This window comes from Ictalurus punctatus, chromosome 11, assembly GCF_001660625.3.
Source record: "Ictalurus punctatus breed USDA103 chromosome 11, Coco_2.0, whole genome shotgun sequence".
Lineage (NCBI taxonomy): Eukaryota > Metazoa > Chordata > Actinopteri > Siluriformes > Ictaluridae > Ictalurus > Ictalurus punctatus.
In genome coordinates, this window is record NC_030426.2 from 6,946,174 (window position 1) to 6,962,891 (window position 16,718).

The 16,718-nt window shown below is 39.6% G+C and overlaps 1 protein-coding gene across 3 annotated transcripts in view; it reads right to left on the reverse strand.

Moving 5' to 3' along the window:
• Positions 1-16,718, reverse strand: part of LOC108271544 (cadherin-22) — a 273,022-nt gene that overhangs the window by 73,761 nt on the left and 182,543 nt on the right. For all 3 annotated transcript variants that reach the window (XM_017479185.3, XM_017479184.3, XM_053683580.1), the window contains 2 exons: positions 15,164-15,351; positions 14,134-14,390 (listed from right to left, as the gene is read on the reverse strand). In XM_017479185.3, coding sequence (XP_017334674.1) covers positions 14,134-14,390; positions 15,164-15,351 — 445 coding nt within the window. The remainder of the gene's footprint in view (positions 1-14,133; positions 14,391-15,163; positions 15,352-16,718) is intronic.

Below are 16,718 nucleotides of genomic sequence, written 5' to 3' on the forward strand. Positions count from 1 at the left end.
TGGCTTGTCCTGTGGAAAGGGAGATGCAGTTAGCTATCCGCAAGATGGAGTTGGAGGTAGAGAAAGAGATCCAATTCAGGGAATTGGAACTCCATGTGGTGAAGCGTGCCCCAGGTTCCTTCATCCCATCAGATCAGAAGATAGATCTGATGGGATGAAGATAGATAGATATCTATTTTAGTATGTTTGAACATATTTCATCCACCTTTGGTCAAAAGAGATTTGGACACTCATTTTGCAGTGCAAGTTGGTTGGAAAGGCTCAGGAAGTTTGTTTTTCACTATTTTTGCAAGAACGCTTGTATTATGAATCTGTCAAAGCGGCAATAATATGTGCTTATGAACTGGTCCCTGAAGCAGATTTTCTGGACCCTTAAAAAAATTGAGCTCACATACATTTATTGAATTTGCCAGAGAAAAATAGATTTTATTTGATAAATAGTGTGCTTCAAGTGAGGTTAACAATTTTGAATCTTTTAGAGAACCCTTTTTGCTAGAGGAATTCAAAATTTATCTGCCTGAGAAGGTAGTCATCTGAATGATGATTAGGTTTCTTCACTGTCAGAAGCTGCTAGGCACACATACAAATTTGTACTTGTCCATAAGAGCATTTTTAAACCTTCCCAAACCAAAGTTTCTGACCAGTCATCTATGCCTCCTTGAAGCTTCAAAAAGCAGTGTTTATAAAAGCGGTGGTAATTTTGATTCATCCCAGTGACATGAATCATTTAATTCTGTTCACCAAAAAGATTTGTTCACTGATTCGTTCAGTGACCCTTTCCGTAAGTTGCATTATTACACCAGTGAGTGTCTTTTTAGATATTATGAGTTAGTCATTGTTTCCTTCACTCAATACATTTGTTTAAAAATGGCAAGTTTTCAAGGGACAAAATTGGCATGTCCCATCCACAAAGAGAAGGTCTGGTGAACGTATTTTCAAGAAAGACATTTCAGTCAGTGGAGGTTATATTTGGTCACAAATGAGGATACGATTGTAATTAGAAAAAAAAAACAAACATTATTTACATACATGTATGAAGTAGGTTTCAATGCTACAATTTTTTTTTTTTTTTAAATAGCCATCAGTTGTATGAACAACATGTGTACATGTGTAGTGGATTATGCTGTGAACAAAACAACACCATAAATTGTAAGGCTTGTCTTATTTTTACCCTTATTTTTCTTGTTGAAAGGGTGGCAAACTGAACGAAGACATGCATTTACCAGCCAAGCCGACAACAGTGAGTCAGCAGGTCTTTGTTCACCTAGTTCGTTCATTCCGTTCATGAATGACAATAACCAGTTTGTTCGTGAACTGCAAGTACCAGTTCGCTCAGAATCAGTAGGTCAGAGTAAGGGGCGTATTCGCTCAATACATCCAACCATTTACATCATCCTTCACAGACTGCACTCTAATGCAGTCTTTAAAAAACAGGTAAAAGCTGCCAATGCAGTCATGTGTTTTACAAATATGAGTCAGTATATGGAAGTGAACAAGAACAATTCATTCGCTTACTGTAAAAGAATCATTCAAAAACAGATTCATTCACAAACTAAACAACATGAGTTTCTACTGCCAAAAGGCTGGTCACAGAATAGTTGTTCGCCCTTAAAACATAATCAAGACAAAACTAATTTAACTCCAAGGGAGTTCTGTTATTGGGTTCTGTTCTGCTAGGGATTTCAGTGCATACTGGTAATAGTTTTAGTTATGAATTTAGTCATGAACCCTTAATTTCCACAGGTTTTGTTTCTTTACTTCCTAAGGCTCAAGTTCAGTACCCTGATAAGACTAAGAGACATTGCTGCAGCCCAATCTCTTATTCTGGCATGGGTGTTACCTTTAAAAAAGCAGACCTTTTGTGGAAACCATGTGTTTTGCCATGGTCTTGGTTTGAATTATCTAAGACTGCTTTTACATCCAGTTATCCTCAAAGTTATTCATTGGTCTGGATAATGTTGCAGTAAGTCAGTCATTTCCTGTAGAAGGAACACACTTCTTTTTGGGTTACAACTTAGCCGGTGGTAAGTGCTGCCTGTCTTGGAAGTGTTGAATAAATAGGACCTGTCTAATGTTTTCCCTGTATGTGTGGTCACTAGGGCTCAATCACATGAGTTTGCTGATGTCATTAATTTGTCAAAATCATTTTTATCTTAAAAACTAGTGGGGAATATAATCCAGTAGTTCTCCCATCGGTGTAAAAGGGCACAATCTCTAGCTAGGAGGATATTAAGCAACTGATTGTTTGTTTGTTGGCAGCTTATTCAGGCTCAGCAAGCTAATTCTCTTCTGGAAAAGTGTTTCTACTCTATTTGTGGTTCCAGTGATGTAGATTTAAAGCAAGTTGCATACCTCAGCATTTCTTCTGGCCTGCTTTAAGGAACGATGAAGCTGAATATTACCGGCCATTCTGTGCTTGGCAGTATGCAAGTAAACCAAACAGACAATTCTCTTCACTCCATTATATCCAATCCCAGCAATAGGAGCATTTGCAAAAGTTTTAGTTGACTATGTAGATCCTTTTTCCAAGACAAAGTCTGGAAATCAATACCTGTTAACCCTTATCTGTATACAGTGTTCATACAGATGCTTCATAATGAAATTCCAGGACTTTAAGCACTTTTTTTTTTCAAGGACTATACAAGAGATGTCATTCAAACATTTTCTCTAGGTCTTCTTTTTAAACTGCTAATTTTATATATATATATATATATATATATACATATATATATATATATATAGTAATAATAATGAAGGTAAATGGTCTGTACTTATATAGTGCTTTTATCCAACGCGCTTTACACTGTGTCTCATTCACCCATTCACACACACACTCACAAACCAATGGTAGCAGAGATGCCATGCAAGGCACTAACTTGCTATCAGGAGCAACTTGGGGTTCAGTGTCTTGCCCAAGGACACTTCGGTATGTGGAGTCATGTGGGCCAGGAATCAAACTGCCAACCCCACAATTAGTGGACAACCCACTCTACCACCTGAGCCACAGCCACCCTAATAATAATAATGATAATAATCAAACAACCAGATTTGACAAAATTTGCATTTCCCAGGCATTGCTTCATCTTCACTATAACATCAATATACTCCAGGTGAGTGACAGGAGCACTGTTGCCAACAACTTTCAATGGAAGGTCGCTAAACATCGCTAAATTATGTCATTAAATAATTAGCATATTAATTACATCATTGTGATGTATTTGCATTCTGCCTAGTGTTTGTTTGCTTCTTTCCTAATCCCTGTGCTCACATACTGTATTTTAATACAGTCAAAATTCCAATAAAGCTGTTCTTTGACTGTTCTCATTTACATATTTTTCTGTTTCTGTTGTCAGGCAACGGGACGAGTATGAAATAGTGACTGAAATGTGGCCCATTAAGACTACATGTTAACCAGCAGTCACTTCCAAGCCATTTCCAAGATGCTTCTCTGGAATGCTAAAATCCTGATATATAACCACAACATAGACTGACAAAATCATCACACACATACGTTAAAGACAATGGCTGTGTTGTAATTTTGGCTATATTTATATATAAAATAATCACTTTGAGAGAAAGTTAGAAGTGAATAAACATGCTGCTCCTCTCTGCCACTCACTGAACAGAATAGCTGCAGAGAGAGGTCTGTCTCCGGAGGGGGAAAGCAGGATTGGCCACTCTCTTCTAAGGAAAATAGCTAAGATTTGCCCCAGTGTCACTAGATTTGTCACTAGGTGCTTTTTTGCGGGGAAAAAAAATAAAAGTAGAGGGAGAGGCTGCAACAGGGTGTCATATTTTAAGTGAAAAGATTGCATTGATGCTCTATTGAAAATAAGCAAAAGTTTTTTAGTGATTTTGTATTTATTGACCTTATATAATTCAAGCACTTTTTAAGCACCGCTAAATAACATATGGCTATTTTCAAGGTTTTCCTGTACTTACATTTCAAAAAGCCACACTCATGCACTTCAAGTACCAACCTGTGTATAGTAACTAATTTTCCTGAGGCCATTCCACTGCATAAGATCACAGCTCCAGTTATAGTTAAAGCTCTGATTAATTCCAGATTGTACCTCAGCCTTGTGCTAGTCAAACTGAGTTTTCATGCAACTTATTATTAATGATATCTCATTTGTCAGATGAACAGAAGAAAGAAATTTCAGGGTTAATACAAGATTTCCCTTCCTTATTTGGTAATGTTCCCTCTCAAACCAGTGTTCTACAGCATGATGTACAGGTAACTGTAAAGCTTCTTAAAGAGCAAGCATATGAAGATAGAAGTTGACTGTTGGAACATGATTTACTGTAGCTAAACCCAGCACAAGTCCTTGGAGTTCGCCTTTGTTACTTGTTCCCAAATCCAATTCCACATATAGGTTCTGCACTGTCTATAGATCTGTTAATGCAGTTACAGTTAACAATTCTTTTCCTCTGCCAAGACAAGATGAATGCATTGATAATGTTGACTCCGCCCATTTTGAAACTAAACTGGATCTCCTTATGGGCTATTAGCTGATGTATCTAATTGCAGTGCTTACCTGGATGACTTGGTGGTTTATTCTTTGGACCGGCCCAGTCATATGGAGTCCTTGCACACAAGGAGAAGCTGAGAAAAGCTTCTTTGATGATATACATAGCAAAGTGTGAATTTAGTAAAGCTTCAATAGATATCTTCATAAACAACTAGGGCAAGGGCAGGCTATGGCCATCAATAACTTCCCAATTCCTTCTAACAGGTGGGAACTGTGATGATTCCTTGGTATAGATAGTTACTACTAACTACATTTTTGTAAAAAAATTGTCAGTTGTGGCTCCCTCAGATCCCTACTTAGTCCTTCTGTGTCTTTTGTGTGAACTCAGTCTTATCAGCATGCATTTTATAGTGTCATTTGATGGTGTTAATTTGGTGGTGGATGCTAGTACTCTTTGTGCAGGAGCTGTGCTGATCCAAGAGGACAAAATATCTCAATATATCAATAGTTAATAAGCATCAGGTAAAGTACTCCACTACTTAGAACCTCTAGAAACAAGCTCTAGACCTGTTACTAAATCGTTGATGTTTGTTGGTTCAAGCCTCCTATCAAGTTCAAGTGGCTTTATTGTCATATCAGACATATACAGCTGATACAGTACACAGTGAAACGAAACAACGTTCCTCCAGGACCATGGTGCTACATAAAACAACACACTAACCATATGAGACGAAACAGAACTAAAAAAGAGCTACACATTTTTACATAAAGTGCACTTGCAAACATGTGCTAACAACAAAGGACAGTACAATACTACAAAAACAGGACAACAGGCACAGTTTTAGTGTGGAAGTGTCCAGTATAATAGGTAGTGCAAAAGATAGGTGCCAAAGTGACACTATAACTTGAAAATTGGATAAATGTGAACATAACATGCTATGACTTAGTCTTCAGCAGATTAGCTTAGTCTTATTGTGGTAGCAGCCAGGTAAAGTGTATAATAGTGACAATAAATTAAATACTATATTTTTATGAATACAGTAGCAGCAAAAATGCAACAAAGTCAATGCAGGAATGTGCAAATATTGCAATGGGAGTGGGATGGTGTTCAGTTCAGAGTGTGTGTGTGTGTGTGTGTGTGTGTGCGCATTTGTGTGTCAGTCCAGTCTCTGAGTATTGAGGAGTCTGATGGCTTGGGGGAAGAAGCTGTTACACAGTCTGACCATGAGGTCATGCTGGTGGCTTTGCGGATACAGCGTGTGGTGTAAATGTCTATGATAGTAAGTCAATTTTATTTATACAGCACATTTAACATAGCAAAGCTGACCAAAGCGTTGAGCAGAGTCAGAAAAGTAAAATAGAAAACAGAATAAAACCAAATAAAAACAGATAATAGACAATAGTAAAAATTAGATTAAAAACACCTGTGAGAAGAGATCTACTTTCAGCCTCTTTTTAAAAATAACAATTGAGGGTGCAAGGCAGATGTCCAGTGTGAATTGATTCCGTAAATGAGAGGCGGCAACTGAAAAAGCACTAGTTTTTAAACGCGATCAAGGGAAATACAGAAGAAACTTATCGGAAGATCTTAATATTCTGCTAGATGAATATGGTGTAATAAGATCTTTGAGATAAGAAGAGGCTTGATAATTAAGAGTTTTAAAGACAAACAACAGAATCATATACTGGATCCTAAAATGGACCGGAGCCAATGGAGCGATCCTAAAATTGGGGTGACATGATCATATTTCTTTGCCCTGTATGATGGAGGGAAGAGCGATCCCAGTGATCTTCTCAGCTGTCCTCACTATCCGCTGCAGGGTATTGTGATCCGATGAGGTGCAATTTCCGAACCAGACAGTGATGCAGCTGCTCAGGATGTGCTCAATAGTTCCTCAGTAGAATGTTGTGAGGATGGGTGGTGGCAGATGGGCTTTCTTCAGCCTTTCTGCCTTCGTAGAAAGTAGAGATGCTGCTGGGCTTTCTTGGTTATGGAGCTGATGTTGAGGGACCATGTGAGGTTCTCCGTAAGGTGAACACCAAGGAACTTGGTGCTCTTTCAGATCTCCAGGGAGGAACCATCGATGTTCAGCGGAGAGTGGTCTCTTTTCTTTCGTCCACGTTCAGACACAGGTTGGTGGCTCTGCACCAGTCTGTTAATCATTGCACCCCCTCTCTGTATGTTGACTCATTGTTCTTGCTGATGAGACCCACCACAGTCGTGTCATTGATGAACTTAATGATGTGATTGGAGCTGTGCATTGCTGCATGGTCGTGAGTCAGCAAAGTGAACAGCAATGGACTGAGCACAGAGCCCTGAGGGGCCCCTGTGCTCAGTGTGGTGGTGCTGGAGATGCTGTTCCCGATCTGTAATGACTGAGGTCTCCCAGTCAGGAAGTCCAGGATCCAGTTGCAGATGGAGGTGTTCAGGCCCAGTAGGTTCAGCTTTCCAATCAGGTGCTGAGCAATGATTGTGTGCTGAATGCTGAACTGAAGTCTATGTACAGCATTCGAACATAGGTGTCCTTCTTGTCCAGGTGGGTGAGGGCCAGATGTAGGGTGGTGGCAATGGCATCATCTGTTGAGCGGTTCGGGCAATACGTGAACTGCAGCGGGTCCATGGAGGAGGGCAGCAGAGTCTTGATGTGCCTTATCACGAGCCTCTCGAAGCACTTCATGATGATGGATGTGAGTGCAACGGGATGGTAGTCATTGAGGCAGGACACTGAAGACTTCTTCGGCATGGGGACAATGGTGGTAGCCTTGAAGCATGTTGGAACGATGGCGCTGCTCAAGGAGATGTTGAAGATGTCAGTGAAAACATTTTCCAGCTGGTCTGCACATCCTCTGAACACTGCCAGGAATGTTGTCTGGTCCAGCAGCCTTCCATGGGTTGACTCTGCATAGAGTTTTCTCTCACATCAGCCGTGGATAGACACAGCACCTGGTCGTTAGGAGGAGGGGTGGTCTTCCTTGCTGCCACATCATTCTGCGCCTCAAACCAAGCATAGAAGTTGTTCAGCGCATCTGGAAGGGAGGCATCACTGTCACAGGTGGGTGATGTTGTCCTGTAGTTGCTGATGGCCTAAATGCCCAGCCACATGCGCCACATGAGTGTCGCTGCCCTGTACATGCTGGGGATGTTTGTGTAAACAAGATGAAGATGTTGATGAAATGTAAGGGGCGCTGACTGAGATTTGCATGATTGAAATCTCCGGCGATGATAAATCAGTTGTGGTATGCACTGATCATAACCCTCTAGTGTTTTTTTTTTTTTTTTATCTTGCACGTATAATAAGAACCAGAGGCTTGAGATAAACTAACACTAGGTTAAACTAACAACCTTATCGTTCAAAATTATAAATTCACCACAAGAAGGGTTCTAAAATGTGGTGGCTAACAGACCCTTGCATGCCTACTGGTTGAGGAACACCTAGGTATTTGCAAACATGTTTGCTCTATTGGGGTGGGCATGTTATGCTGTGTTTACACTACCCGATTTTCACTCGCCAACAGTTTTGTGGAGATCGCTGACAAAAGCCTGAAATCATAGGCAAATCAGAGCTTTCTTCCATGAGCGACGAACGCAATGTATGAATGATCAAATACACTATCTGAGAGAAGCGCAGATGTGGCACTCGTGTCAGTGAGATATTCTAGCATGTTTAACATCTAGAACTGTCTATGATTCCGAATTGTGTAATTTGAAATGTGTTTTGATTGAATATAACTGCAGCGTTGGCCTACAGCCAATGAAAGAAGAAATGGGGCACGGCGTGGGAAGTTTCAGTGGGAGGAGTCCTGATGTACCTGCAACAGAACATAAATGCCTATAAGAGACTTAATTTACTTTATACAACAGTGTAAAAACGATGCCGCAGGACTGCCTATATGAAGTGTATAGACAGTGTGAAGAGAATTACACACAACACTGGACAAGATTTATATCTGTGTCTCTTTTGCCATTTAACCTTAGCAGCAGCAGCTTACTTTTCAATAAAACTAAGATAGCTGGTCCTGATTTCTGGGTGCTCTGGCTGTGGAATTGTTTGTCCAGAGCAACCTGCGTGTACATGCCACAACCACACCGAGCCCTGAATTTACCTGTTTAATATTTAGATATCAAAAATGTCATATCATCTCCTTATGATCTAAAGCTGACCATACATCAATTAGGTATTTTGTTCTTTTTCAAACTAGGTAGGATAGTCAAAAAGGCTTTTTTCAGTTTAGTGTATATGTTCGCTCGGTGTTCAGATAAACACTGTAATTATCCATCTCCATGAAAACACACAACACTACAGAAATTTTAAATAGAATATATGCAGCGTATTCTAACACATTACATATAATCTAGATGTAATCCATCAAAATGCATCCATCTGCAGTCAAGACAAAATGTGAACTGAAGTGCACATGTTTGGGACAGTCATCAAAAAGTCTGATTAATTTTCTTTATAAAATTACATACATAACATCACATAATTTATAAGTTACTTTTATAAAAAAATCTTGTGTAATTCTTGTATCACTTCTCACGTGTACTCTGTTGCGAAACATAATTTGTCCAGCCAGAGTTGTCGGGGATTTGTCAATAGTGAAATGTTTTGTAATGTGTTCACCCCTGTCGCCGATTGCTTGTGTAATTTGAAAACCCTACGATGTCAGTTGTGTAATATGAACGGGACCACAACCTGACGTCTGAAAGTCGTGTGGTGTGTAGAAGCCATTATGTCCATGAGTATTACTGTACATATCTGTGTTTGTCTGCTTGATGCCTTGTTTTGCTTGCTCTCTTTCTCTCTCTTTGCCTGATTGGTGAACCAGGTGTCAGTCATTATTATCACTGGGCCAGTCAATCGCAGTTTGATGTTTCAGAAATGGGAAGAGGAAACCCCCGCAGCACGGGGAGAACATGCAAACTCCGCAGACACAGGGCCACGGTGGGAATTGAACCCCCGACCACCTGGAGGTGTGAGGCAAACGTGCTAACCACTAAGCCACAGTGCGCCCCTGTATATATATTGTGGCAACAGGCCGGCGGCCGCCGCACAAGAAACAAAGAAAGATCGCTCCTCTCGCAACTGCCGCGGTGCTGCTGAAGAGACAGCTCCGCTTCAGTGCCACCAATGTTTTGGACGGCCAGAGAGCACATGGCGGCGGGGCGGGGCCGCCGTTACACACACGGCCGGTGAATGGTGCGCGGCATGGAAGAATTCCACGATCCAGCAAGCGAGGGGAGAGTATAAAAGGGCTATATTCCACTTGCAGAGGAGAGAGAAGTATCTCTGAGCATGTGCGCAAATCTCTGGCGTGTTTTAGGTGATTTTGTTGGCACGTGCCTGTCTGCTAATCGCTGTTGTGTGTTTTTTCTGGTTTTTCTGTTTTTTTCTGGTTTTATATATATATATATATATATATATATATATATATATATATATATATATATATATATGTAACCATAAGAACTTGCAAATGCCTTGGTGGAAGTGTGGAGTAACATCTCACAGCAAGAACTGACAAATCTGGTGCAGTCCATGAGGATGAGATGCACTTTAATGCATTTAAAGCAGCTGGTAGCCACACCTGATACTGACTGTTACTTTTGATATTCACCCCCCTCCCCCTTTGTTCAGGGACTCATTATTCCATTTCTGTTCATCTGTGAAACTTGTTCAGTTTATGTCTCAGTCATTGAACCTTTTAATGTTAATACAAATATTTACACATGTTAAGAAATTTGCTGGAAATAAAAGCAGTTGAATGTGAGAGGACGTTTCATTTTTTTTTGCTGAGTATATATGGGTGAGATGGGTTGCAGGGGTGGTGGAGCTACCACCTTGAAATGAGTTGAATGAGTTTTTGCAGGGTGGGATGTCTGCACTAGGTAAGAGGGCAGGTAACATTTTTGCATTTTTGTTGAGGCTTAAGAGTAGTAGCTAGTGTTGTCTTGGCAGTTAGGTTAGATGGTAAAATACAGAGTAGCATGTTAAAGCATGTCTTATGTTCTGTCCTTTGTTGCTGTCTGTTCTCTCCCTAGGGGGAACAACCTGGTACACTGTTTTCAACTGGTTTCAGCTTCAACTTTACACTTCTTAAAATTGTTTTACAAGATCTCTTCTGTGTATGGATTGTGTGTACTGTAATAATCATTGTGAATGTACTCAGTTCCAACGTCTCTTCATTCCCCACCTACCCAGCATTTCAACATCTCCAGCTCATGCTACTAGCTGCACTACTCCTGTAGGACAGGAGAAGACCTTATGCCATGGGCCTTACACCTGGTTCCACTCCTCTCTTTTTTCAGGACATCCAGGAGAGATCAAAACTAACCACGCAATGGCCCATAGATATTAGGTAGAACAGTGTGGCCTTTGATATACATTGTTTTGTTTCCTCCTATTCTATCTTTGGAAAGCTAAGGTCCACAAAAATCTGCCTATAGTCAAATCTGTCGACTTTATCCCTGATAAAGCACGGCATTCCATCATTCATTATACTACAGGTTTAGTCCTTTTCTAGTGCCTCCTAGATTACCAACCTCTCATATTCTCCTGAGATTTATCACCTACCAACCTCCCCAGTAGCTGACTAGATAAAGAGGAGTTTGGGAGAACACACACAAGAGGATGGAGAATATGGTGAGAAATTATAAAGAACAAGCAGGTTATCATTGTTGGGGAAACGTGGCAACCATATATGGCCCTTTATGAGAAATCTATGATTTCTGGAGGAAAGTAATAAATGTAAGCCTTATTACTTTGGTCCAATCAATATAGACTACAATTAAAGATGTCACATATGAATTACAGCTCCCATCTCAGTATAAAATTTTAACCTCTTTTCATGTACCTTTGCTTACACCCCACAGACTTATTTCTCTGAGTAAGGAGGTTCCCACAACACAAAACCTGTGGCACAAACACAGGGGAAAAAGGACAGGGGTGGGTGTACACTTTGCAGAGGTTGGGTTGTAGATGATGTCCACTGGTACTGAGGGTGGTAAAGGTGCATAAGATAGCCATGAGGCACAGTATTTTTCATTTAGTTGAGCCCAGTAGAAATTATAAGTGGTCACGATGGCCACAGGAGTGATGCTGTTCATGGGTGCATGCAAGCTAATCTGCATGGTACTGCTCTGTTCTTTACACCTGGAGTTCTTTCAGCTCTATATCTATGGTTCTAATTTACATTGTATATGTGTGAGTAATAGGTTTTATGGCTAGTATTCATCTTTTATTCCCGTAGAGCTGTACCAATGAGCTCAGCATACCACTGCCAGCAAAGTCAGAAAAAGGTGGGTCTATCAGTGTGTTTACAGGAAAAAAAATAAATAATAAATTATAGGATTTATTGTTCAAAGTCCATATCTGAGCTCACAGTAAATCCTGACTCCTGTACATCAATATTATTAAGTCTTTTGAGGCCCTTGGGTCAAATTCACCAGTTTATCATTTTGAATAAAGAATTTTTTTTAAATACAGAACATATAATTTTCCCCCTGAAACTCCCTCATTTCCATCACCCCCATACCCCCCACCTTTTGATCTTTTGTTCAAAAATTCACAAAAATGCTCTGCTCACATGGATATCAAACAAGTGCAAACAAAACAGGTTTAACCAAAAAATATATCTTTGTTAAATATGGAGGTGCAAGAATTATTGGCACCCTTTCAGTCAATACTTTGTGCTACCTCCCTTTGCCAAGATAACAGCTCAAAGTCTTCTCCTATAATGACTGATGAGGTTGGAGAATACATGGCAAGGGATCTGAGACCATTCCTCCATACAAAATCTCTCCAGATCCTTCCAATTTTGAGGTCCATGCTGGTGGATTCTCCTCTTTGTTCACCCCACAGGTTTTCTATGGTTTTCAAGTCAGGGACTGGGATGGCCATGGCAGGACCTTGATTTTGTGGACAGTAAACCATTTTTGTGTTGATTTTGATGTATGTTTTGGATCATTGTCCTGCTGGAAGATCCAATCATGGCCCATTTTAAGCTTTCTGGCAGAGGCAATCAGAGTCCATGATGCCATATATCCTAACAAAATCTCTAGGTCCTCTGGCAGAAAAACATCCCCAAATCATTAAAGAGCCACCACCATATTTAACTGTGGGCATGAGGTACTTTCCCATATGGCTACCTCTCTGTGTGTGCCAAAACCACCTCTGGTGTTTATTGCCAAAAAGCTCTATTTTGGTTTCATCTGACCATAGAACCTGATCCCATTTGAAGTTCCAATAGTGTCTGGCAAACTGAAGACGCTCGAGTATGTTTTTGGATGAGAGTAGAGGCTTTTTTTCTTGAAACCCTTGTGGTGATGTAGGTGATTTCAGATTGTAGTTTTGGAGACTTTCTGACCCCAAGACACAACTAACTTCTGCAATTCTCCAGCTGTGTTTTTTTTGGACACTCAAACAATCCACTTTGTAGTGCGTTGAGACAATATAAACACATCCAATTCCAGGTTGATTCATAACATTTCCAGTTGCCTGGAATGTCTTAATTACTGCACTGATGGTGGAAATGGGCATTTTCAATGCTTTTGCTAAATTGTTATAGCCACTTCCCATTTTGTGAAGCTCAACAACCTTTGTTGTGTCGTGCCGCACATCACAGCTATATTCCTTGGTCTTACACACTGTTATGAATGACTAAGGGAATCTGGCCTATGTGTTACCTCATATTTATACCCCTGTGAAACAGGAAGTTATGATTAAGCAATTTCCTTTTCCTAATCCTCCAGGTATACTAAAAAAATGTAAAATATTAATGTGAATTTACTTCAAATATATTTTTCTCATACAAATTCATGGGGGTGCCAACAATTGTTGCACACTTATATTTAACAAAGATTTTTTTATAAACCTGTGTTGTATTTGCAATTGTTTGATATCTGCAAGAGCAGAGTATTTTTGAGAGCAGAATATTTTTCTGAATTTTTAACCAAAAATACTCACTTTTTCCACAGCCTTCTTTGCTCATATTTACCAAGGGTGCCAATATTAGTGGAGGGCACTGTATCACACAAAAATCGATGGCACTTTCATTATTAAGAGTGATCTAGCAAAGGTAAATTTCAAATAGTAAACAGATTTGTCATCATTATTGTCTGTAAGGGAGTTGGAAAATCAGAATCATGAGCATATCTTATGGAAGCAATGGCAGAGATGGCTGATATTCCTGCACTATATGATTGCATTGGGATAGGTTTTTTTTTTTGAGAGAGAGTTTTTTGAATGTAACTGAAAGGAGGAGATGAACTGTTAGGTGAATAAATCTAGAGCAGGGAAATGGAATGTAAATGGACTCATGGATTAGTACTGGGAAACACTAAGTGATGTAGGGTATTATCTCAGTAAGCAGCTCGGTAAGTATATCTCACATAAGGTGTCTTGTAAACAGCGGAAATATATCCTTATCTAAATGACCAGGGACAGGTCATGAATACACACACACAAACACACACACACACGAAATAGCAATTTCTGAAAATATGTGTTTTGTTCACAAATAGGAAGTTTTGACCGCTCTAATAAATTTAAGGAATATTAAAAACACTACAGTTATAAGGGTTGATTTTAATAAAAAATTATTAAATTGCTTTAATATAGCTTTAATAGATGTTCATCATGCTTTATAATGTCTTTATTTTTACCTAAGAGGGACATTATCCACATCTGGGTCCCTGGCTGTAACAAAGCCCACAAGAGCCCCTTGCTTGGCATCCTCTTGTACTTCCATAATAGCTCCGGTGGGTGGAAAGAAGACTGGAGGTTCATCCACATCTGACACGCTGACTCTGACAATGGTCTGGTCCCGGAAAGAGCCCAGGTCCACGAAGCGTGGATCCACATGCTTATTCACCGCCTCCACCACCACATTATGGGTGCGTTTCTTCTCATAGTCCAGAGGCTACAAGGTACAGTAAAAAAAGAAGGCAAGAAACCAATATTTAAACCTTACTGCACATATTGTACTTAGAATGACATAGTGACCTGATGTGGTCTTCTGCAGTTGTAGCTCATCCACATCAAGATTTGATGTGTTGTGCATTCTGAGATGCTTTTCTGCTCACCAGCATGTAAAGTGTGCTTATTTGAGTTAATATAGACTTCCTGTCAACTCAAACCAGACTGGTCATTCTCCTCCTATTTCTCTCATCAACAAAGTGTTTCAACCTGCAGACCCTCCACACACAGAATGTTTTTAGTTTTTTTTTGCACCATTCTCTGTAAACACTAGACACTGCTGTGTGTGAAATTCCCAGTAGATCAACAGTTTCTGTAAATGTTGGTAATTTGTTGGGTCCACATACTGTCTTCCCTATCAGTTTAAATTTTTAAACATATCTTTATGCTTATGAATATGTACTTTTTGTTCATATTCATAAGTACAATGTCAAAATACATTATGTATGTAAATTTGAAGTGGATATGCATTGGAAGAATAATAAATAACAAAAATAACACTATATATTCTGGCACCTCCACCTATACATACAGTATCTACATATTCCCAAAACAATACAGAAATATTTTATATGCTTTCAAATTTTGTAGACTATATCTAATTTAGGAGCCTAAATCTAAAATAGGAAATGTCAAAAGTTCATCATGTGTAGGGTTTTCCCAGGTCTCTACACATTTTGTTCTTTACTTTGCATATTGGAGTAGAACAGAGTGTACCTTCTTGATGATGATGATGGCTTCTTGTGTGTCTGTGTCAGTGGAGACTCTAAAGAGCTCTCCTCCTTCCTCGTCTTTAATCAAGTAGCTCATGTCCGTGTTCTCGCCCATGTCTGCATCCATGGCCATCACCCGACCCACCGATGTGCCCACTGCCATCCCTTCTGGAACTGAAAACTGACACATCTCTAATAAGCAGAAGGAGGAAAAGAGAAGGGACAGAGATGAAGAAAGTCTCATATTCCTTCCTTCTAAGCTGTAAATCCAGTAGGCATACATATCTAGCTGCAATTAAGTTATGCAATTAAATAAAGATCCCTTTGTTTGTCACATTTATACTTTACAGAGAAATTCTTTCTTCACATATCTCATCTCATTAGGAAGTTGGGGTCAGAGCGCAGGGTCAGCCATGATAGCTCCCCTGGAGCAAAAAGGTTTAAGTATATTCCTCTATGGCCCTACAATGGCATTTCTAATTTCTGGGTCTTAAACACCTAAACTTCTGATCAGTGGCCCAGAGCCTTATCCACTGAGCCAACACTGCCCTCGGTATGGAGGGGCATACCACGCTGGGACAATTTGCAAGGCATGGGTGTTTGGTAAGGCAAGGTACATTGCCTATCTTGGTAGGAGAGACCATTTTGCACTGCCTTAATCAAACACCTTTGTGCTTTTGGAACAACACTAGGCAGTTTTTAAATGTGATGCTTTGGGGACATTTTTCACAATACAGAAGTCACAGCTTGCATGCTGCTGCTACGAATCACACAGCATAGTAATTTAGTTAATATTCAGTACTGCAGTTTAGCAAGCATACAGACCATTTTTGGCTGGGTGGAAAACGACATACATATTACTGAACTATTTAAGAATCCCTATGCAGCATAACCAATAACAAAAAATGTAAAATAACAGTCAGTGATAACTGTACTTCAGATTTCCGCTGCTGGAAACACACCCCAAATTATGTTGAGAAGTCATGTTGCAACTATTATTTTATATTTATATATATATATATATATATATATATATATATATATATATATATATATATATATATATATATATATATATATATATAAACATTGATCTTAGTATTGAAACAGAAATCGCTATTTATAAATAGAACTATTGCAACCTCCCATAGTGACACCAACAATAAAAACCTGTATGGATGTAAGAACATCAGATCTGTAACAGTGCATTTGTCATGTAATGAGGGTTGAGGACAGATGCAATCGCAGTTAAGAGCTTTATTGGAGAGCATATACTCCAGAGGGTAAGGCAAAAACAACAACAATGACAGACAGCGGTCAGGCGATCAGGTAAACAGGCTAGAGAAGGTAAGGCAAAAATCAAGGTCAAGGGTAAAGCAGAATCATAACCAGAAACAACACCACAGTGGCACAGCTTGGTAAATGACAAAGACAATACCAACTGCACATATTACCTCAGAAAGACATTATGAATGAGCAGTCTCTTTTATAGTGTGTTGTGATTGTGAATGTGATTGGGAACAGGTGTATGTGATTAGTCCTCAGGCACAGGTGACATG